Source organism: Acinonyx jubatus, chromosome C1, assembly GCF_027475565.1.
Source record: "Acinonyx jubatus isolate Ajub_Pintada_27869175 chromosome C1, VMU_Ajub_asm_v1.0, whole genome shotgun sequence".
Taxonomy (NCBI): domain Eukaryota; kingdom Metazoa; phylum Chordata; class Mammalia; order Carnivora; family Felidae; genus Acinonyx; species Acinonyx jubatus.
This window is the reverse complement of record NC_069381.1, coordinates 146,018,213-146,040,865: the sequence shown is the minus strand read 5'-3', so window position 1 is coordinate 146,040,865 and position 22,653 is coordinate 146,018,213. Positions and strand designations below refer to the sequence as shown.

Here is a 22,653-nt window from a genome sequence, read left to right as displayed (position 1 = left end):
ATTAAATGTTAGTTCTACTTCCTTTTGTGTCTGGGCTTCATTTACTTCATCTATAAAGTAGGATTTGCCTCGTAAGGATCAAAGGAGAACATGTACATGTAGACACTTCGTAGGTTGTGAGGTTCTCCATGTGGTAGTTATTGTGAAACAGGTCATTGTGTTTTCATCATATTTGAGTCAGTCACTCCTTTGTCTTCCAGATATTCCTTGATGTCAATACAGAACATGCATGAGAAGTTATCTGTCGGTCCCCAAACCTCCATTTTGAAGGTGCTGGAATATAAAGTATCAGGGTTAAGAGCTTTAAGAATTAGTAGAAAAGAGAAGAAGAGCATTTTAATAGGAGGGGGGAAATGCCTAAACATTCCTCTAGACTAAAGGACATTTAGAGGACTATTTTCCAGATTCAGCTCGAAAACCTATTGGATTATGAAAATGAATTGTATGTAGTCTACAATGTTGTAGAATCTCAGAGACCAAGAGGCTCTCAGGTGTTGAGGGATTGGCTCTAAATTGTTTGTTTGAGGGGCACCTGGGTGGCTCATCTGGTTAAGCTTCTGACTCTTAAAAAAAAGTTGTTTTTTTTTTTAACGTTTATTCATTTTTGAGAGCTGGAGAGACAGAGCATGAATGCGCAGAGACAGAGGGAGACACAGAATCTGAAGCAGGCTCCAGGCTCTGAGCTGTCAGCATGGAGCCTGATGCGGGGCTTGAACCCACTGACCACAAGATCATGACCTAAGCTAAAGTCGTATGCTTAACCAACTGAGCACCTAGGTGTCCCAAGCTTCTGACTCTTGATTTCAGCTCAGGTCTTGATTTCAGGGTCATGAGTTCAAGGCCCACCTTGGGCTCTGGGCTGAGTGTGAAGCCTGCTTAAAAATTTTTTTTTGAATTATTTGTTTTGAAATTATCCTCTTATTTCTTTATCACAATAAAATGTTACAATGGAAATTTCAACTGGATACTAAGATACCATAGATTTGACACTCCAAAGGGAGGCCTTGTCACCATAAGCAAAATGAAGTGTTTGCTGGACCCCTGACACTTTACCCAGAGAGAGGCGAGCCCTAGGGGCTCCACCAGTGCAGGCACTGAGGGGGTGTGGCCTTGAGAATGGAATGCATTCTATACTTCCTGAGAGTTGTACAAATGATTCCCGGATGGCAAACTTTGAAAAACCCACAAAAGCTCCCCAAGAGGAAAAGTCAGTTGTGATTAAGCCTTTGACAAGAAACTTGGAAACGTCCCCAGTCACATTAATAAACTGGGGCCCTGAATGGGGTAAGGGAGAAGTTGACCAAAATCCCCTCCCCTATTGTAGATTTTCCCTGGCAGCAGCCTTAAGTCTATCAGAGTTTTGGGGCACCTGGGTGGCTCAGTCGGTTAAGTGTCCGACTTCGGCTCCGGTCACGATCTCATGGTTTGTGAGTTCAAGCCCTGCATTGGGCTCTGCGCTGACAGCTCAGAGCCTGGAGCCTGCTTCGGATTCTCTGTCTCCCTCGCTCTCTGCCTCTCCCCTGCTCACACTCTGTCTCTCTCCCTGTCTCAAAAATAAATGAACATTAAAAAAAAAAAAAGTCTATCAGAGGTTTGGTTTTTTGCATTAATCAGGCATCGTAATTACCGAATAGAGACTGAGTATGTGCCCTAAAGGGGCCATAAAAAATTAGTTCCTGAGACCTGAGAGTGAATTGATAAGCCAGGGGTCTGCCTGAGTTTGGGGCACTTCCACGTCCTGAAGATCCTTAGGAAGTCCATGGGAGCGGGGGACCTGGGTGGTTCAGTCAGTTAAGCGTCTGACTTTGGCTCAGGTCATGATCTCATGGTTCATAAGTTTGAGCCCCGCATGGAGCTCTGTGCTAATAGTGCAGAGTCTGCTTCAGATCCTCTGTCCCTTTCTCTCTCTCTGCCCTTCCCCAGCTCATTCTTGCGCTCTCTTTCTCAAAATAAATAAATAGACTAAAAAAGAAAGGAAGTATGTGGGAGCATGTTTTGATTATCACAATAATTAGCGAAGAAAGTGCTATTGGCATTTAGAAGGTTAGAGCCTGGGATGCTAAAAATCCTGAAAATTGCCCTGCTTGAAATGCTAACCGTGTCCGCATTGAGATACACTCATAGAAGCAAGGACAGGAGCATCTCTTTCCTGAGCAAAATTTTAAGACAGTGGAAAACAAAGATAAAAGTGTATTTTGATTATATCATAATTCATCATTCATGCTTATTCACCATATCCATTTCATTTGGGTTGAAATGATTTTGTGGGCTCTGTGCAGTGATCCAAGAGTTCTCCTGGGGGCTTGGATGTATTACAGCAGAAGTAGGTCATGGAGTAGGTGAGGGATCCAGCAGAAGGATCACTGACTGTGGGTGTTGCAGAGCCCTGGCCCAGATGAAGCCTGCTGTGGTAACTGAAGACTGGGATCAGTGCCAGGTTTGAGGAAATGGGGCCCGCCCTGGTGTGGTAGGCTGAACAACGTCCTAATCCCCGAGACCTGTGAATGTGTCACCTTACAAGGCAAAGAGGACATTGCTGATACAATTCAAGATCTTGAGATGCGAAGATGAACCTGGAGTTTTGCATGGGGACAATGTATTCACAAGGCTTCTTGTAAGAGGGAGGCAAGTGGATCCAAGTCAGAGAAAGGAGATGTGACAACCGAAGGAGAAGATGGAGGAGTGTGGTGGCTCTAGAAACTGGAAGAGGCAAAGAAATGGATTCTCCTCTAGAGCCTTCAGAAAGGAACAAAGCCCTGCCAACACCTTGATTTTGGCCCATGAAAGCCGTTTGGGACATCTGATTTCTAGGACTATAAGATAGTCGAATGTGGGGTCTTTTTGTTTGTTTTTTAAAGCCACTGAGTTGGTGGCAATCTGTTACAGCAGCAGTCGGAAAATCATGCAGCTGGCATAACGTATAATAGAAACCTTCTGACTCAGGAGACCAGTAGATCTCAGAGTTTTTCCTCAAGAGTCTCCATCCCATGACATAGCCTTCCCTACCATTTTTAAGATGCCAAGGAGATACAAAAGCAACTCAGTCAGTATCTCCCACCATACCTTGTGTACATTTGCAATCATGGCGCATGGCCACTTGACAGAAATGTGTGTGCCCTGGGACAAGGGTCCAAAGTAAATACAAAGGATTTCCATATTATCTGCGTTTTCCTCACTAAAATTTCTCCTTCTCTCTGCATGGATAGTTGAAAATGTAGTCCATGGCATCAAGGACATCACACTGCTTACTTTGATTTTCACAAGGACCTCCCTAACCCTACTGATTCCTAGACTGGATCTAGTGCTGCCTCAGGTCTTACAGAAGCCTCAAGTAGCAAGGTGAAATACACATTGGAGAAAGTTAGGTGAGCATTGCTGCAAAACAAAAAGAACCTCCCTTACTTGGCAGAGCAGAGCGTTTAAAATGGCAGGAATTAGATCACCCTTTGCAACAACCAACTTGACTTTTTCCTCTTTCTTCAGACCCTAGTTAAATATTTAGCTACAAACTTGAAGATCGAATAAAGCCAGACTTTGAGTTTATTTGATAAGAAAGCTTAGCATCAGATACTTAAATCATTAAGGAGAAGAGACCAGCCTAATGTGCTGTAAAAGTAAAGATCAACGAGGAGTCAACCTAGATTCCCTTCTAGCCTGTGTTCTACTCATTTCAGTAGGAAAAATGTTTATTCACTCAGAATTGGAGATCATGTGCTGAGTATGGATTCCCTGAGAAGGTCTGTTTTCTCTCAGGAATGCTTAGTCTGGCACAGGGAAAATGAAAACAAGTTAAAAAAAAAACCATCATTCCTGGATAGTAATTTTCTCTGGAGACTTAAAAAAAAAAAGGGAAATTAAAAATTGCCTCTGCAATCTCACTGTGAATGTCAAATGAAAATGCACAGAAGAGGTGGCCCTGGTAGCTCAGGTCCACCTTTAACTGCCTAAAAATAAAATTTTCAAATGATATTGTGTTTCCTTTTGTCAATCGAAAATTCCAGAAGAAGGAGACTTTTATATGTGTGTTTAATTAAAAAAAAAAGTAAGCAGTACAATAGAGCTAATGTTGCACATATGGATCCTAATTTTGCTAAAGTCTGACAAACCTGAGAAAAATAATCGATGCTATGAATCAATGTGTAATTATGTTAGTATTCCATGTAAACCTATTATTCAATATAACATGCCTATGGGCCACATTAGATGAAGGTCCAGTTATGGAAATGAGGGCATCGGGCATCTGTTCACAGTTGGGAGGTTCTCCGGCTTTCACTGAAGACTGGCACCTCATTCCTCCATCCTACAACCTCCTTATCCTGGTGACCTTGTCAGCAACCTGTCCCCTTCTCTACCCCTCAACCTGTCCCCCACTTAGCTATCCACCTCCATGGCCACAGCCCAAGGCTGCCCACAGGGGCTCTGATGATACCCACCAGCTCCTGACCCTAGGGAGACCTCTCTAACCCTGACCCCTCTTCGTTCTTCCATTGTGAGTATCTCTTGCGCCTCAGCTCATACAGATAAGATCTCTCAGGTACTCACCTGAAAATCAGGGCCACATTAGTGCCCAAGGCAATGAAAAAGTGATGGTGCCCTTGTCCTAGATGTAATTCAAAAAGGAACTCCAATTTCTGATTTGTTTCTCGTGGTGACTACATTAGTGTTCGTTGGCTTGTTTGTTTTGGAGAAGGGGTAGGGAGGAAGTGAGGGAAGCATATTCTTAGAAAAAACTTTTTTTTTTTGATTTCTGGGTGTCCCCGCATTGCCAGTACTTCAAGTATGATTTAGTCCGCTAATTGGGTAACTGGAATCATTTTATGAGTATTCTTATCCCCTTTGCACTCTAGTCCTCCACTGCCCAGCCAGTTCACTAGTTCACTGTGCTCTCATTTTAGCATGCCTCAGAATCTCCTACGATGCTCACTCTCACTGCCTGTTGCAAATAAGACGGGGTCACAGCCCACCTCAGCTCCCACTGGCTGTGCGGACCTCCCAGGGGCCTGCCGTGATGTGGACTGCTCACTCCAAAGCCCTTAGCTACAGGGTCGGTTCTGCCCTCGCCATGGTGACTCTGCGGCTTGCAGGCAAGACCTCTCTTCTCATTTCTCCATCTTCTCTGAGGCCTAAGGGAGATTCTGGTACCATCCAAGCCTCTTAGGGAAGCTTGTCAAAGGAGAGGCTAGCTCTGTCCCTCTGTCTGTTTAGACTTGTCCTACTCAAGTTGTTACTCTAATACAGCTGCCCAGTGGTGGCTCGGAAGAGGCTTCTTCCCAGGGGTTCAAGAGGGAAGCGGGACATGAGTGACCCCTGGCCTCCTCTCCCTCCCTTCAGACCTATCTGGATTTAGGAGTGACTCTCCTCTCCTCTCTGAGTGCTCCTGCCAACCAAGTGATCAAATTCTTTCCTGGAGGGTAAGCTCTTCTTACATCTTGTAGAATTCCTTCTCCCACCAGTTCTGTAAAAGCCTGACTCCTGCTCTAGATATCTGAGAGGAAGTTTTTAAAATACCAAAACGCTTTTCTCTCTCAAAAGGGTTTGGCTCTTGGCTCTGAAAGCTTGAATTTCAAAACTATTGTTTCTGCTGGTTCCTTTAAAAGGCAGGTACTGAACATCACAACTGAGCAGAGATTTTTTTGTTGTTGTTCTGAACTGTATCTCACCTCCCGCTGAAACAAGCTTTATTGAGTTGAAAGGGATTAGACTGTAAAGGAATAGGGGAATAAAAAAATACGTTGGGTAATATTTGGAAAAAAACACAAAACCATGCACACATAGCCCCCCCACCGCCATGGGCTATTAGATCTTGTTTTGGCCTGGCCAGCGTTTAAAACATTCAACTAGTTGGCGATATTTTCAGTTGGATGATTTAATCTAAAAAGCTGTATTTCTGCCTTCTCTTGGAGTCATGGTGACCTTGGGCTGTGGCAGTCACCAGGATCTGGCCTGCCCCAGAGGTCAAGGCTGCCCACCCCAGTTTGCTGAAGCTCCTGTTCAGCGCCCCATGCACATTCCCCTCCTGGCCAAGCCCCAGAGGGCATTTGTAACTTCCGCCCTCAGTAGCAATTTTCAGCATCAATCCTTCCTGTTGTACCTCTTAAATTATTCCAGAACTTTGTACTTCCTTAAACTCCTTACTCTCCCCCAAGCCCACTCCCCTGCACTCTCACCAGATGACCTATTTTGTTGAGAAAATTGAGGCCAGAATTACTGACTCTTCTAGCTTCTGTCCAACCTACAAAGTTCTCTACATCCCTGTTGGTCTTGCCTCCACTCTCAGGATGGATAGTCTTCCTTTTGGTCAATGCAACCTCTTCAGTTATGCTATTTGAAAACCATAATGTTGGGGTGCCTGGCTGACTCAGTTGGTTAAAGCATGCAACTCTTAATCTTGGGGTTGTGAGTTCAAGCCCCGTGTTGGGAGTTGAGCCTACTTAAAAAAAATCTAATTAAAAAAAAGTAGGCAAAAATAAATAAATAAGTAAAAACCATAATGTTTTTTATGATTATAGAAATGACATACTCTCCTAACTGTTCAACCAAAGTTAAAAATAAAAGTAGTCCCTTCCACAAACCCACAATGATACTATTCTCCAAAAGTAAATGCTGTTAAATTACTGTTAAATATATGACAGGTATCCTTCTGATTTGCATACACAGTTACAACCACATATAAACTTAAATATATATGTATACACATTGTTCTATTATATTTTTCCAACCCTATGATTGCGTATTTCATACAATTTGTTTTTTTTTCTACTTAACAGTGATTGTAAATGCCTTTATGTGTTAGTTACATGTAAACATTACCTTTTTAATGTTCCATTGTTTGAGCATGTCATACTTATTCAAACTTCTTCAAAAATTGGTAGTGTATTCTTACTAAAAATAAACCAAATTATACAGAAGTGTAACAAGTGAAAGATTCTTTCTGCCCCATGATCCTCTTCTCCCATTCTTCCAGGGGTAATTAGTATTGGCAGTTTATTGGGAATCTTTAGAAACTTTTAAAAAAGTCAGATATGTTGAAGTATAATTCATAGAGTAAACTTTGCCTTGTTCAGTGTATAAATGTATGTAGTTGTGGAACCAACACCACAACTAAGTTATGGAACATTTTCATCACAAAAAACTTCCCTTGTGTCCCTTACGGTGACCTCCTTCCTGACCTCTAGCCCTGGCAACCACTGATCCATTTTCTGTTCCTACGGTTTTTCTTTTTCTTTTCTTTTTTTTTTCTTAACGTTTATTTATTTTTGAGACAGAGAGAGACAGAGCATGAACGGGGGAGGGTCAGAGAGAGGGAGACACAGAATCTGAAACAGGCTCCAGGCTCTGAGCTGTCAGCACAGAGCCCGATGCGGGGCTCGAACTCACGGACCGCGAGATCATGACCTGAGCCGAAGTCGTTCGCTCAACCAACTGAGCCACCCAGGCGCCCCGTTTTGCTTTTTCAAGAGGGTCATACAAATGGAATTACACTGCGTGTAGCCTTTTGACGGTGGCTTCTTTTACTTAGCCTAATGCATCTGAGATTCATCCATGTTGATGTGTTAACCAGTCCTTATTTTGTCTAGTAACAGAAATAACTTTTGTTTCCAAATATGAAATCCTGCTATACCTAGAATTTAGCTATATACATATATATGTATGTATTTGTTTGTTTGTTTACTTAAATAGTATAACCCTACTTCACATAATTTATCAGATCCAGATCTAATTCTTTTTCATGACTTCAGAATATTACATCATGTACCTGCTATGTAATGTAATTCACTGTTATTCTCTCTCTCAAAGATATTATTTTATTTTTATTTTATCATTATTATTTTTTAAAGTAGGCTCCACGCGGTGTGAGGAGCCCAAAGCGGGGCTTAGATTCATGACCCTGAGCTCAAGACCTGAGCTGACAGCTAACAGCTAGGAGCCTGGAAACTGCTTCAGATTCTGTGTCTTTCTCTCTCTCTATCCCTTCCTTCCACCTCCAAGTTTGCTCTCTCTCTCTCTGAAAAATAAATAATAAACATTAAAAATATGTACTTATTAACTATTTGATTTTTGTCTTCTATGAAATGCCAGTATAACTTTTGTTCATTTTTCTATTAGGTTGTCACTTTAAAAAATGAATTTGAAGGAATTCTTTATATAATAAGTAGACTGGAAAGATTTTTTCTAGTCTTTATTTGTTTATGGGGTCTATAGAAGCTGTTTGCTTTGTATCAATTCTGTAACACTTTTATTTATGAAGTCTGGATCATATCATATATGGGGAAATTTTTCCATGTTTAAAGCTACTCTCAACTCCAGAATTTAATTAATCCTTTGCTGATAGACATGTCAATTGTTTCAAATTTTCCATGTTGAGCACTCTTGTACATTATCTCTTTGCTTTTAAAGAATCTTGTAATCTTGTATATTTTTTCCTCTTATTGAGGATTTTTATAAGTTTTTTTGGTAAGACTTCTTTCTGTAAGATAAATTTCTAGAAGCTGGATCAAAGGATAGTCTTATTTCAAATTTTATGTATCTGTGCTCTTGGAATTCACATCCATCAGACTATTTTGGTACCCTGTTTTATCAGGTATTCTCTCTCCTACATACATCTTTGGCATCTCTCAATCTATGGGCTCTTTCTTTTCAGCTTACAAGTATGCTCGGGACTCATACTTTCCTAGAAACAAAGCAAAATAAAACAAAATAAATTCTCTTGAGTGTGCATTTTTTTTCTAGTTGCCATCACATCTCTTTTCTTCTTAGTCAACCTGTTGAAAGGGTGGTACATGCTTTCTTATTGTGCATTAGTGCTGTCCACTGCCATCTGTATCCTACCCCTTGTACTCCACTGATGTTGCTGTGGAAAGGACACCGAGGGACCTCCAGATGGTTTCCCAACTTCATCTACTGGCCACTAGCTCCTCCTGTTACTCACTAGTTTCTGCCTCCATGACACCAGCTCTTTCCCGTACTCACCTTCCTGGCCAGACTTTTTCCCCATCTCCTTTGGGTTCCAACTACCAATTCTCTCTCCCTTAACTTTGGTGTTCCCACTGCTTTGTTCTTGATCCAGTGTTCTTCTTTCCATACATGTCCACCCCATTGATTATATGTATGTACTCGTACTTAATGTAATGCCAACCACAAATGTAGGCTGAATGATGTCCCCTAATTATCTCCAGGTCCTAATCTTTGGAGCCTGTGAATGTTTCCTTATTTGTCAAAAGGGATTTTGCAGATGTGAATAAGTTAAGGCTCTTAAAATGCGGACATTATCCTGGATTATCCGGGTGGACCCAATGTAATTACTAGCGTCCTTATAAAAGGGAGGCAGGGGGAGACTTGACTATCAAAGAAGCAAGCATTATTTTACAATGCTGGCTTTGAAGATGAACAAAGGGCAGTGAGCCAAGGAATGTAGTTGGTTTCTAGAAGCAGGAAAAGGTAGGGAAACTTCTCCTCCAGAGCCTCCAGAAGGAACCAGCCCTACTGATACCTTGACTTTTGGCCCAATGAGATGGATTTTAGACCTCTGACCTTAGAACTGTAAGAGAATAAATCTGTATTGTGTTAAGCCACCGAGTTTGTGGTAATTTGTTATAGCAGCCTCAGGATAAATACAATGCCCAAATCTGTATCTCTAATACTAGAACTTTCCTCTGATCATCAGAGTCATAGCTGTGTCTGCTTGCTATCCTCAAATTCAACATGACCCAAACAGAAGTTATCACCTCCCTCTTCTACCTAGGTTTCCCTGTTTCATTTAATGGATCCACCACTCCCTGAGTCACACAAGTCAGAACCCAAGTGTCTTCCTGGTCTTCTCTCATCCACAGTCTTAGTCATCAAGCCCTGCAGTGTTTTTTCAAATATGTCTCCTCTTCTCCATTCCTATAGCCTTTTGCCCATGGATTGATCCTCTCCTCAAATCCATTATTCATGTCAAAGCCAAGATGAGCCTTCTAAAAGGCAAACCTGCCCAAGCTCCTTCCTTTAACAGCTGCCCAGAGTCAAGTCCCAGCTCTGTGGCAGACCATACAGGGTCCTCCCCTCCCCCTTAGTCACATCTGTGAACACCTTGAACTCCACTGACACTGAGCTGTTTGCCATTTCCCCATCTATACTAGGTAGTTTCATGTTTTCATGAAACTTCATGACCTGCACCCCTGCTGCCCCCATCCTTCTTTTTCTGGTCAGCATTTACTTGTCTTTGTAACTTTGCTAATTTTCTCTAATGAGGCAGGGCTAAGTGTCCTTCCTTTGTTCTCCTGTAGCATTTTGTGAGTGCATATTACAGCACAGCAGCTTCCACATAAAGAGGCATTATCTGTATGCATCTTGCAGCCAGGACCAATGTCTTATCCATTTTTTAAAGCTCAGTGGTTTGTACAAGACCTAGTAAGTGTCTGTTGAACTGAACTAAATTGTACTGTAGACAGAAAAAAAAATATTCCATCTGCTTATAATATTTAAAAAATTTGGAAACTTTTCTTTTATAAGCTTAATCTCCTCTGACAGTTCTGGGCTATAGCCATGTAGAGCAAAAAACAAAAACACAAAACAAACACTGTCTGAAAATTCCCAGAGAGAGGCGTTTAAAAAAAGAACAATGCACATGTAAGTAAACTCTGTGGTCAACCCATCTTCTCAGTGTTCTTTAAGAAACATATTTAAAATTTTATTGTTCCTTGATGTTCAAAACTTGTCAACATATTTAAGAAAATGTCTAGGTATTTTGAATTTGATCTTTGACAATCCCAGAAGTTGACTTTTCTAGTCAGCTGTGAAATATAAATGCAAAGCACATATAATTTAACCCACAGCCAAATTTTAGGGTTGGGCATACATTCTGTGTAAATAAAGGAAGTAGGTCTTATACCCATTTCTTTATAAAGATCATATCTTAAAGTGATAGAATGGGGAGATCTACATGATATACTGCTAGGTGACCAAAGCAAAGTGCAGAGTGGTGTGTACAGCACGGCCCATTTTCTGTAAGGAAAGGAGGAATAATATATACTCATATCTGCATAAATAATCACTGGAAGGGGGTGCTTGTATGGCTCAGTTAGTTAAGCGTCCAACTTCAGTTCAGGTCATGCTCTCACAACTCTTGAGTTCAAGCCCCACCTCGGGCTCTGTGCTGACAACTCGGAGCCCAGAGCCTGCTTCGGATTCTGTGTCTCCCTCTCTCTCTGCCCCTCCCCAGCTCAAGCTCTGTCTCTCTCTCTCCCCCTCAGAAATAAAGAAACATTAAACAATTTTTTAAAAAAATCACTGGAAAGATAAATCAGAAACTTAGAAATGTAATTATCCGCAGGTGTGAGAGGTAGCTAAGTAGACGGTGATGCGGCAGGAGTGACATTTCTCAGTGTCTACCTTTTCCAAGTGTTCAGATTTTTCAATCATATAAATGCATAATCTATTTAAAATAATTGTAAAAACTAATTGTAAACAAATAAAATAATATCAGATGTAAGCCAGTAATATTCCCAGTGTGATATGCTACCATTTGAGAAGCAGTAGTGTATTCTTAGATTCTGGCCTAGAGTCTTTTTTACTTTCAACACTTTATTTAGAAATAATATCAAATTAAAAAAACAAAAACAGCACAAAGAAGATCTGTGCACCATTTACCAGGTTAACCTATTATTAGCATTTTATCCCATATGAGTGCCCTCTATCTATCCATGAACTCCTAATTTCGTGTTTGAACCACCTAAGCTCGTGATCCTCTACCTCTAAGTATTTCAGCATGTGTTTGTATCGGATATAACCACAGTACAGTTATCAGGTTCATGAATTGGCAGTGATATCATGTGAACCAGAGAGTCTTCTTGGGGAAACAAATGTTTCCTAAACCTAAGACTCGTCTTAACTTTTACGTTGTACCAAAAGGTCATTGGGCAATCTCCTGTCACAGGTGAGGAGTGAAATTAAGTATATCACGGTGGAGCTCATCAAACACTTCAGACAGTGTCCATCAGTCAGTCTCAGACCTTGTATTTCCTCCTCTCTTTGGTATATAGCAAGCCATTCATTTCTAAAAGCCTGAAGCTTCCCCCAAGTCTTAAATAAAAAAGTTCTATGTGCTCCCATTACAGTTCAGTAATGGGATTAGAAGAAGATTTCTCCATTACACATTGTTTAAAAGTAATTTAAAAATATATAAATATCACCTGTTTCAAACTCATTTGTTTGCATCTGTCTGCAACAGTGATAAATGTGATCAGGTTCTGGACTTGCCTTTTTTTGTCTCTGACTTTGTTGCTGAGTTTGGTCCTGTGAGAGAAAGAAGAAATATGGATGTGGAGGTAAGCCTGAGAGGTCTACAGAAGGAAGGGAGGCTGGCCTTGCCCCCCAGGACTATGTTGAAGACCTCAAGTCTCGTACAGCTAGTTCAGTCTACTTAGAGGTAGTACTTTGCAACCCAAGGTCTAGGTGGTTTTTTTTGTTTGTTTTTTGTTTTTGTTTTTTTAATTACAGAAGCATTCCATAAACATTAATGTCAAACGTCATGTTTCAGGTAAATAACACTGAAGAATGATTCTTTCATTAATACAATCCTTGTGAAGACGTGGATAGTGGTAAGGAGGTGACCTTCCTGAGTGGGACGCATGCCAGGCTATGCTGGGTTTTGTGACTTAGTTTTGGGAGGGTTCTTTCCTCCTACCCCCTATTCCCTTACTACCTTTGGACCCCCCAGTTCCTATCCACAAAACCTGACATTCCTGGGTCACTGCAGCAGAGGGATGTATTTACGCCATCATTTAACCAATCCTTTGTGGATGGAAATATGGATTTTTCTTTAAAAAAGTTTTTTTTTGGCCTATGTACACAACACCTTGATGAAAAACCTTGTGTTTATATATATCTGTTAACTTGTTCTATGGTTTTTACAGAATAAATTTCTAAAAGTGGGGTTGTTGGATCAAAGAAGTATGTCTCTATTTTTGACCTTTGATACCTCCTACCAAACTGTCTTCCAGAAAGTATGCAACAATTTACAGTCCCACTAACAGTGTATGAGAATGTGGTGTCCTACTCTTAGGACCTGCCCGGTCTCTGGAAGATTGCAGTTAAACATTGGCTGGATGTCTGGGTTTATACCCTACTTATGTAATACATTGGCTTCGCTCTTCAGTAAATGATGTAATCTAGCTAAATATTTCCTCTTCCCTCCAAGGGAAATGATAATAATACCTTCTCACGGAGCTGTTGTGGAAATAAATGAGATACTGACACCTGTTACTGCTTCTAGCTCCAGTCCAAGCCCCAAGAATAGCTTTTCAGGTGCCTTGTCTAGTCTGAGGCTGGGGGTAAAGCCAGACCCCAACACTGGGGACAGCGAGCTAGGATGGGGTCTTGGGAGGGAGCTAGAATATAAAAACAGTGCCAACCTTTATCACCTCCTTTATGTGTGTCATGACACATGACTGATGTTTCAATATCTAGTTTTCTGTTGTTTATTATTTTTTTTGGGTAACATTTTTTGAGGTAATGTGTATATCATACAATTCACCTACTTAAGTGTACAACTCAATGGGGTTTAGTATTTTCAGAGGTATGCAACCATAAATACAATCAATTTTAGAATATTTTCATCACTCCAAAAAGAAACCCCACAGTCTTTAGCTGCCACCACCAAATATCTGCATCCCTCCACTTACCCCAGCCCTAGGCAACCCCTAGTCTACTTTCTGTGTCTATAGGTTTGCCTAATCTGGACATTTCATATAAATGGAATTATACAATATGCGGTCTTTTGTGACTGGCTTCTTTCATTTATAATGTTTTCGGGATTCATCCATGTTGACAAATAATATCCCACTGTATGGATATACTATATCTTGTTTACTCATTCATCAATTGATGGACATTTGGGTGGTTTTCAACTTTTTGTTATTACAAATAATGCTGCTATAAACGTTTGTATACATGTTTCTGTATGGACATGTTTTTACTTCTTGGGTATCTATAATAAATAATATTGTAATGGATATCTTGGCAGAAAAGACTAGGGAAAAATTACCATGTCAAAAGAAAAGCATGAATAAGGGTCTGGGGCTGTTTGGGGCTTAACCTCTCTGGACAATACATTCGGAATCTGTAAAATGGGTTGTTGTAAATATTAGAGGTTAGATATAACAGAACACCCTTGGCACACAGTAAAATCTCAGAAAATGATAGTTACTATTGTACAGCCACCAAACCTTGAAGTAAAAGCCCTCTTGGTCCTAGCCTCTGCATCAGTCCATCCTGTCAAGATGATCAGATTTCCCTGGTTTTTCATTTTTATGACCTTGTATTTTGTTTTGTCAGTCTTGGCATAAGCCTTCAGTAACTTCCAGATTGATACCGTCTGAGGAAACTAAAGCTGGGTTCTGGCCAAAACTCAGCTGTTCCCTTTCAACCTTCACATCTGACCTCTAGCTGAATTCTCCTTGTTGCTAACTTCTTTCCCTCCACCCCCACTGTAGGCTCTGCTCTTATACCCCTCAGGTCCTCAGGAACTAAGGATTGCTGTGCAAACCTGAGGAACAAAATGCAGCTTGTGTGAGATGATGGTCCACGGGCCAAATCCAACCCACAGGCTGGAACGGTTTGGTTTGCACAGTGTACAATAACAAAAAATTGACCTAATACATAAAAACCAGGAGATCTCACACAAAACTATTCCAGGCTGTTTTTGAAAGAAATCAGGTGTGTCAGTATGGGGCCCTCATCCTTGCTCGGAAAACACAGACTGACTTGTCCTACCTCAGCTCCTTCCTTTGGTGCACTTCAGGGCTACCCGGAAGGGAGGTGAAGTGACCAGTCTGTGGAGGAATGGCAAAGACCATTGTTCACCACTTTCTTATGCGACCATGGTGCCATCCCTCCTCTCCCACTTCTTCCCCATTGTCGTTTATCCCCGCTAAGCCCCTGGCATGTTTTGTGATTTCATACCAGTCTAGACTTTATTTTCCACTTTGTTGAGTATTCGTTATGTTGTGGAAACTTTCCTACGAAAGTCTCCCACTCTACGCTTGTAAAGATAGTGGCATCTTATTCTCAACGTCTACCTTCTTTCCTTTGTAAAATATCGTGAGCGCCTTATTTCACTGTTCAGCTCACTGCACCCTCCTCTTTAGTGTCTGCCGTCGAAAACAGTGGTTTGCTCAGTTCTTAAAAGCCTGGTGGAACTAGACACCATGTCTGCCAGGGCCAGGATGGCTCTCTTGCTTCCAGATCTGGCTCACTTAGAACCACTTGACCCATGATGTCTGCTGTCGGATCACTTGTTTCTTCCATCAGCCACGGCCAAGTGCATTGCTCAATCTTTCCTTGCACTTAATATGTCTGGTTAAACCCTTCCATTTTCTCCAGGCTCTCTTTTGGTACCGGATCGTGCCCATTTTAATCTTGCAACAATCCTCTCTCTTTTCACAGACCTTCGATTTTTGAAGGGAGTGTTTTTGTTCTTGCGTGACCTGATTCTGCTCTTAACAACCCCATTCTGTTACATCCGTTCTTTGATTTCACTGTTTCGTCCCTGGTGTCTTCACCTTGGTTTTATCTGTCTGTGCTCTCTCTTAAATGCTTCTGTGGCAATATCTATTTTATTCTTGGAAGCCTTTGCCTATATTCCTTTGGAAAACTCTCTTTATGTCATTGAAAAAGAAGTTCCATTATTCTGTAATCTTTGAAGGGGAGAATGTCTTTGGCTCTTCACTCCTTTTCCTAATTCCCTATATTTTAAGAAATTAATTTCGGGGCCCCTGTGTGGCTCAGTCAGTTAAGCGGCAGACTTCGGCTCAGATCATGATCTCACAGTTTGTGGATTCGAGCCCCGCGTCAGGCTCTGTGCTGACAGCTCAGAGCCTGGAGCCTGCTTCGGATTTGACGTCTCCCTCTCTCTCTCTCTCTGGCCCTCCCCCGCTCACACTCTGTCTCTGTCTCTCTCTCTCAGAAATAAAGATTAAAAAAAAAATTTAAAAAGAAATTAATTTCAATCTCTGCCACCACATGAATAGAAAGAATAACTTGTGTCTTTTAAACAACCCCCTGAAAATCGGAACTCGAATGGCTTTTCCCCTATTGAGGGATTTGATTAGTCCCAAACCAGTCCTTTCACATAGATTTCTGTCTTCAACTTCAGCTCTATTTTAAAGTCAGAATTATATCCAGATCCTCTCTGTTTGGAGACCTCTAAGCTTCAGCTCCAGCCTGTGATCTCACGGGGTCATGGAGGATAGCTCTAGATTTGGGATTAAGAGATTTCCAGAGAAATTCCTCCATTTACACTATTGCACCCTGGGAATCTCTTAACTTCTCTGAGGCTCATGTTTGTCATCTGCAAAGTGGGGTAGTGACAGCTATCACCTTGTGATTTTTGTGAAGATTTCATGAAATCCTGTGTGCAAAAGCAGGTTCAAAATTCTATCTGTATTATGTATTTTTACTTGGAGCTCTGCTCACCCTAATTTCATGTGTTTGTCTTTCAGTCCTTCAACATTTCCTTTGGAAGTTCTCTGCTTTTTCTTTTGGCTTATTTTTCTTGGCTCAGGTTCTCTGTCACTTCACCCTTTATAATTAATTAATTAATTAATTAATCACTCAGAACATTTTTGGATGAAAATGTTGACATCCTGATAGTTGATGTCAGACTTATTGGAAACAGGGAGATTATTTGGGGGGTAAGGTGACTCCTTGAGGTTGTGTTTTCCAGGGGTCAAGACAACACGAGAAATACTAATTGCTGATGTGGAACTGAACAGAAATTAGGAGGCGGGGAAGAACAGAAAAATGAGGATGGGGGTGAGAGAGGGGAAGCCATCAGCAAGATGGTGGGAGGAATAGGGGCCTGCCAGGGCTACGATGAGCAGTGAACAAAATCCTGGGTTGAGGGGAATGGGTAGTGGAAGGACATACACATAAAATCTGGGATAGCTCATATTCTGCTGCAGGTTGTCTGGTTGCTGTGATGTAAACTCTGCTAAATCTTTGATATGTTTATTACCCTCTGGAGTAGGCTTTTGGGAAATCATGGAAAAGGGCCAAAATGAGATCAGGGTGGTGGGACTCAGGGACACCAAATTCGTTGGAAATCAGAGGTGATTCCTGGAGATTCACAGACATTGTGGAAGGGCTTTGAACATCCACTAGGGGTAGGCTGGGGTTTGAGCTCATCTGATGTATTTGAAGGGGGCGGTGACTCCAGCTGACATCCCGACATGCACTTGAAAACATAATACATACCCCAAAACCAGCCATACCCACCTTGGACTTGGGTTCCATCTAAAGAAAGCCTATCACCCATTAGTCCTCTGAGTAACCTCAGAACTAGCTATTTGTTAGGGTTTTCTATATTCTTTTCCTCAACAAGAACTAATTTACCCCAGTGGTTTTTTCCTGTACCTTTTGTTTTCTCCCACTAACTTTGTTTACCTGTTTCTTTTCTTTGACCTGAAGACCACCTTCATTTTCTACCTCCCTTTCTGAGGTTCTACTTCTCACTGCCTCCTCAAATTTCACAGCTGTCATTTCTGTGGGCACGACTGGCTCAGCTGTGTGTGTGTGTGTGTGTGTGTGTGTGTGTGTGTGTGTTTGCACTTGTTTCTGGCTCTTGTAGCTCACACAGCAATACCAGTCTTCTTTCATAGTGAAAGATTCTTGGATTGTTTATATAACACTCTCTTTTGCTCCACAATATTTGTAAAATTTTGTTTACAGGGAGAGAGGGAGAGAGAGAGAGAACACACGAGTGTTTATCTTTTGGAGATAGCATGCTGAAGTATTTATAGATGAAATTATGCTTGGGATTTGCTCTAAAATAATCCAGAAGGAGAGAGGAAGAAGGAGAAGTGGGGGTCTGGGTGCTATAGATTCAACAAGATTGGCCATATTGTTGAAGCTTTGTGATGAGTACCTGAGGGTTCAGTATGATATTCACACAACTCTTGTGTATGTTTGAAAATTTCCATAATAAAAACCTTAACTAAAGACTGTTTATTCAAGATCTGCATGTGGGTTAGTGATCTCCCTAGCCAACACATTTTTTCTTTACTGCATAAGACCTCCTCCTCAGCATGCCCCCCATTCTCACCAAACCATTTCTAAACTCGCTCTGCATGTTGATCTGTTGGCATGCCTGTTCCCCTTTGGTCTAAGGTTTTGTGGTAGGCAGGGGCCACTTTGTACTCATCTTTGTGTCCCAGTGCCTCAGACAGCGTGCTGAACTGAACTGAAATGAGCTAAAGAAGAGTGTTCGCCAGCAAATCCCCAGCCTTGTACCTCCTGACACAGTCCTCCACCATTGTCATGGTTTTTGCTGGGCCTGTGAACATATCACAGGGGCTTCCAGTGAGTGGAACCACAGCACATCCATGCAGAGCTTACTCCTCAGGAGGGGGAGGGAACAGCCACTTTGGCTTTCAACATGTACAGCCATATCGCCACAAAGCAATCTGATTGGACTGGCCCTTTTCCTATTACACATTCTCTGAGATAATTTCAATTCCTTTCAGATCTGAAGTTCACATCAAACTTCCCCCTTTCTATAATTCGGTGATTTGAGTGACTGCAATTGTGGGCCTAAATTACTGCTGGGGTCCTTACTGCATAACCTCCCTTTGAGCAGTGTCTCTTCTCTTGCAATACATCTTCCAATCTAGAAGGAGAGACTAGTACCCTTCTTCTCTTCTTCCTTCCTTTGGGTGGTTGGCCCTCCTATCACCTGCAGGAGAGGCAAGTCTAGTGGTCCTGCCATCTTATCTTCCCATTTCCCGTATCACCCTCCTCTGTTTACTCCTCGCTTCCATCTGACCCCAAATCTTCGGCTTTTCCTTTAATTCCTATTCGAGGCTCATTTTATAGCACTTCTTATAGTTCTTCTGCTACTATAGTTCTAGAAGCTTCCAGAACCGTCATCCTGGTACCACCTTGCTCTCACTTGAAATAGCTTATTACAAACCTCAGTGCCCATTTTGTCTTCTTCCCAGTGTGTGCCACTGGTAAAGTTAAACTGGGGATGGGGTGGGGGTCAGGTGTTATTACACCCATTTGACAAGGATCAGAAAGGTTAAGTGGCTTGTTTAAGGTTTAAGAACTAGTAAGGGTCAGAAGTAGAATCCTAGTCTCCTAATCTCCTAGTCTAGTGTTCCAGTGGTATCTACTATCCTCTTTACACTTTGCTACTGTCCCTCTGGGGATTCATGGCTGACCTTGAACTTCTGTACATTTATAAGAACAAGTGCGCCTCACAACACTTAAATATTTCAGCAAGGAGAATTTCTGACAATGGTCTCAGAGGACCAGGAACTGAGCTAAGCCAAAGTGAGGTGGTTAGGACTGTCTTATTGATTCATACTGGCATTGGCTGAAGTTTCAATATTGTCTCAGACAATTTTCTTGTTCCTGAAAAAGAGCCAAACAATGCTGGGGGTGGGGGGCGGTGTGGTGGGGGGGGTGAGATGCATCAGCATGACCACTGGGCTTCAGCCAAGTGCTTTTGGAGTTCCAGGAATCAGAGATAGGCATGGCACCTGGTCACTCCCCAAGGGTTATCAACCTATAATGTGATGGACTCGAGTACTGACCACTTTTTTGGGTCAAGACAAGTGTTGATTGTTGGATAGCATTATTATTAAAAAAATTTTTTTTAATGTTCATTTATTTTTAAGAGAGACAGAACATAAGTGGGGGAGGAACAGAGAGAGAGGGAGGCACAGAGTCTGAGCTGTCAGCACAGAGCCCAACGCAGGGCTCGAATTCATGTACGGTGAGATCATGACCTGAGCCAAAGTCCGATGCTTAACTGACTGAGCCACCCAGGTGCCCCAGATAATATTATTAATTAGAGGTGCAGAATAGAACTGTGACAGATAACCTTTGTGAAAAAAGAACCTGGTTGTCCCTACTATCACCTGAAGACAGCCTTGGCTATTCACACGTGAGTATATGGGGTGGGGGAGGGGGGGGAGAGAGAGAGAGCTGTGGAGGGTAGGAGAGCTAGAGCAGGGTTAGCTATGACAATACTTTCCCTCCTACTCCTACCTCCAATTAAAATCAACATCTATACCCCAACCACAATGCCCTGTAGCGTTGTGACCCCCTAGGTTCTACAGATGAACTTTGTGGGCAGCCCTGAGCAAATCTCCAATGGAAACTCTAATTCTACCTTCCACCCTTGATTGCTTTGCAGAGGAGAGTATGTTTGTAACAAATCTAAAATTTTCACTTTCCCTCACCAAGCCTTCAAAACAAACTAAGTTTTTATGCGGGGAACTGGAAATGACATTTTACCTCAAAGGAAGACTTGAGGATCTTAAGATAAACATATGGAGAAGACTCACTCCTCATGTTTGCATAGAGTATTGGCCTTTATACAGCCTTTGTACTCATTTGTCCTTTAGGAAGAACTCACTGTGGGTGGAACAGCTCAGGGTCAGCATCAAGGAGAGAAAGACTTATCCTGAGAGGTGGAGTGGAATAGTCAAGTATTCTGGATTCTCCACTCATTCAACAGAATTACATGTGTAAACTTCAGTGGGCTCCTGACCTGCATCAAAAGGAGGCCCAGGAAGGCACTGGATTTATAACTTTGGATGCTTTATTATCTAAAGTAAAAAGAGAAGACACAAAAGCTGTTTTATTTACCAAGCAAGTGCACTAGACCTATGGAAAGTTTTGGTCCTTTTGCTAAGCTGTCAGATGTTTGAGGCAGTTGGCCAGACGGCTGTGTTTTACGTCCCAGCTTAACATTTCCGAGGCTGCTGAATAATGTGGATCCTTTTCAGTGGAGTGACCTTCTCCAGAGCAGGTCTGGGTTTTTGATGTGCCATATACACTGCTGCTGGAAATTTATGGCTGAGCTAGAGGTGAGAAAGAAAGAAAAAATAAGCGTATTGGACCTTTTTTGGTCATGAAGTATGAGTAGCAGAGAACAATACGGTTTGGTCAGGGGAACCTCACAGTTTTTGATTACTTCTTTAGTATCTCTTTTCCTAAACCACCTCCAGCTCTGGGCTCATATGTGTATATGTTCACCTGGGTTTTCTCTCATTAGCTGGCTCCTGATTTTGAAAATTATAAATAATAGTATATACAAGATAACATATAGAAGATACATGTGCATTTATATGTATGTTTTGAAGTGACATCTGTACAGGTAGAAAGGGTTGATCACATCTCATTGTTCCTATAAGATTAGCAAGGATTCTGGCACTAGTATGTATATATGGATCACTATTTTCCAAGGAGGCTATGGGGACACTGGGGAAGGTCCTGTAGGGGAGGAACACCTCCATTGTCAAAAGAGCAGAAATAAGGAGCCTCTGAAAGAAGTTAGGAAGAGTTAGGGTCAGTTAGTACGTTGAAGCGTGTGAAATGGCTGTATTTGTAGGCAAAAATGGTCCAGTATTGGCTATTTCACATGGTCCAATCTCTACAGCCTGGTAAATGGAAAGCTGAAGAGTGATTACCAGCTTCAGGTAACAAAAGTTCTCATTAGTCATCCCACGGAAGACATCTATGAGGAAAAGGGCTTACGTGGCTTTCAGGGGACACAGACACTTTTGATAATAAGAGGAATTTCACATGGAACCAAGAGACCTTAGGGAATTTACACTAAGGACAGCTTAAGATGGAAAAGATGCCCAATGCAGTGAGCAATTCAGACATAGTTTTCTCAGGAAGAGAATTTTGACCCAGTGACCTTTTGGGTCCATTCCAGTTCTTGGTGTCTAAGCTGATGGATAAAATAGAAAAATACCTAATAAGGACACTTGCCTTAGCCAGCAAGGAAGGGATGCCTCAGCTCATGAGGAATTTAACTTATCACTGTAGAATTTAGATGCCCTTGCCCTGACACTCAAGTTAAATAAAGGGGGAGATAAACTGTGCATGACCCCAGGCATCACATTGTTTATAGTTTGTTTGGGCTCTTCTAAGCCAGGGAAAACATATGTGCCTTATATCTCCTCTCAAATATCCCTGAGCTCTGGGCACACAGAGTTCCCCTTCTTGTGAAACTTGACTCCAGAAAGTCCTTTCTTCTTAGTCTTAAAAAATTAAACAGGCTGGAAAAGTATACACTGATGTGTTAACAATGGTTATCTTTGAGGAATTATAGGGCAATTCCCAGTCATTTGCTTTACTTTGCCTATCAGTATTTTTCTAAAATTTTCCGTTTACAATGAGCAGACAGAAGTAATATAATAATTAAACCCAAGGATGGTCTCTGCTGGCATTCCAGCAGGAAGGAAGACACATAATTGAGATATTGGTCATAAATGTTGCTTTAGTCCAAAAAAAGAGCCAGTGACTTTTTTTTTTTTGTCAGATCAATTATCATTGGGCCACATGACAGGCATTTTATACTGTGGTCAGGGCAGAGTGTTTTGTTTTGTTTTTCTTTCAACATTAGAACCAAAAGGAAACTTAAGAGGCCACCAACGTTAGTAGTTTTCTTCCAGATAACTACTGGAAGTACTGGGTGTGTTTAATGTTGACTAAAACAGATCAACCACATTCAAGAGATTACAGGTAGGACAACAATTTGGCAAGGTACTTAAAGTCAAACATAAGGTGAAGGGGTGAGAAAGGAAACAAGTTAATTCTTACCTAACAGAAATGTGGGCAAGTAACCAAGGTGAGACAGGGCAAGATGGCAAGTCG

General features: G+C 41.6%; 1 protein-coding gene across 2 annotated transcripts in view; it reads right to left on the bottom strand.

The window, feature by feature from the left end:
• DAPL1 (death associated protein like 1) overlaps window positions 1-22,653 on the bottom strand; it is a 47,835-nt gene that overhangs the window by 4,706 nt on the left and 20,476 nt on the right. The window contains exon 4 of one of the 2 annotated variants that reach the window (XM_053215115.1): window positions 20,570-20,849. The exons of the other annotated variant lie outside the window; for it this stretch is intronic. Within the exon in view, the coding sequence (XP_053071090.1) occupies window positions 20,733-20,849 (117 nt within the window). The 3' untranslated portion in view covers window positions 20,570-20,732. Of the gene's footprint in view, window positions 1-20,569; window positions 20,850-22,653 lie in introns of those variants that run through there. 2 annotated transcript variants of the gene reach the window in all.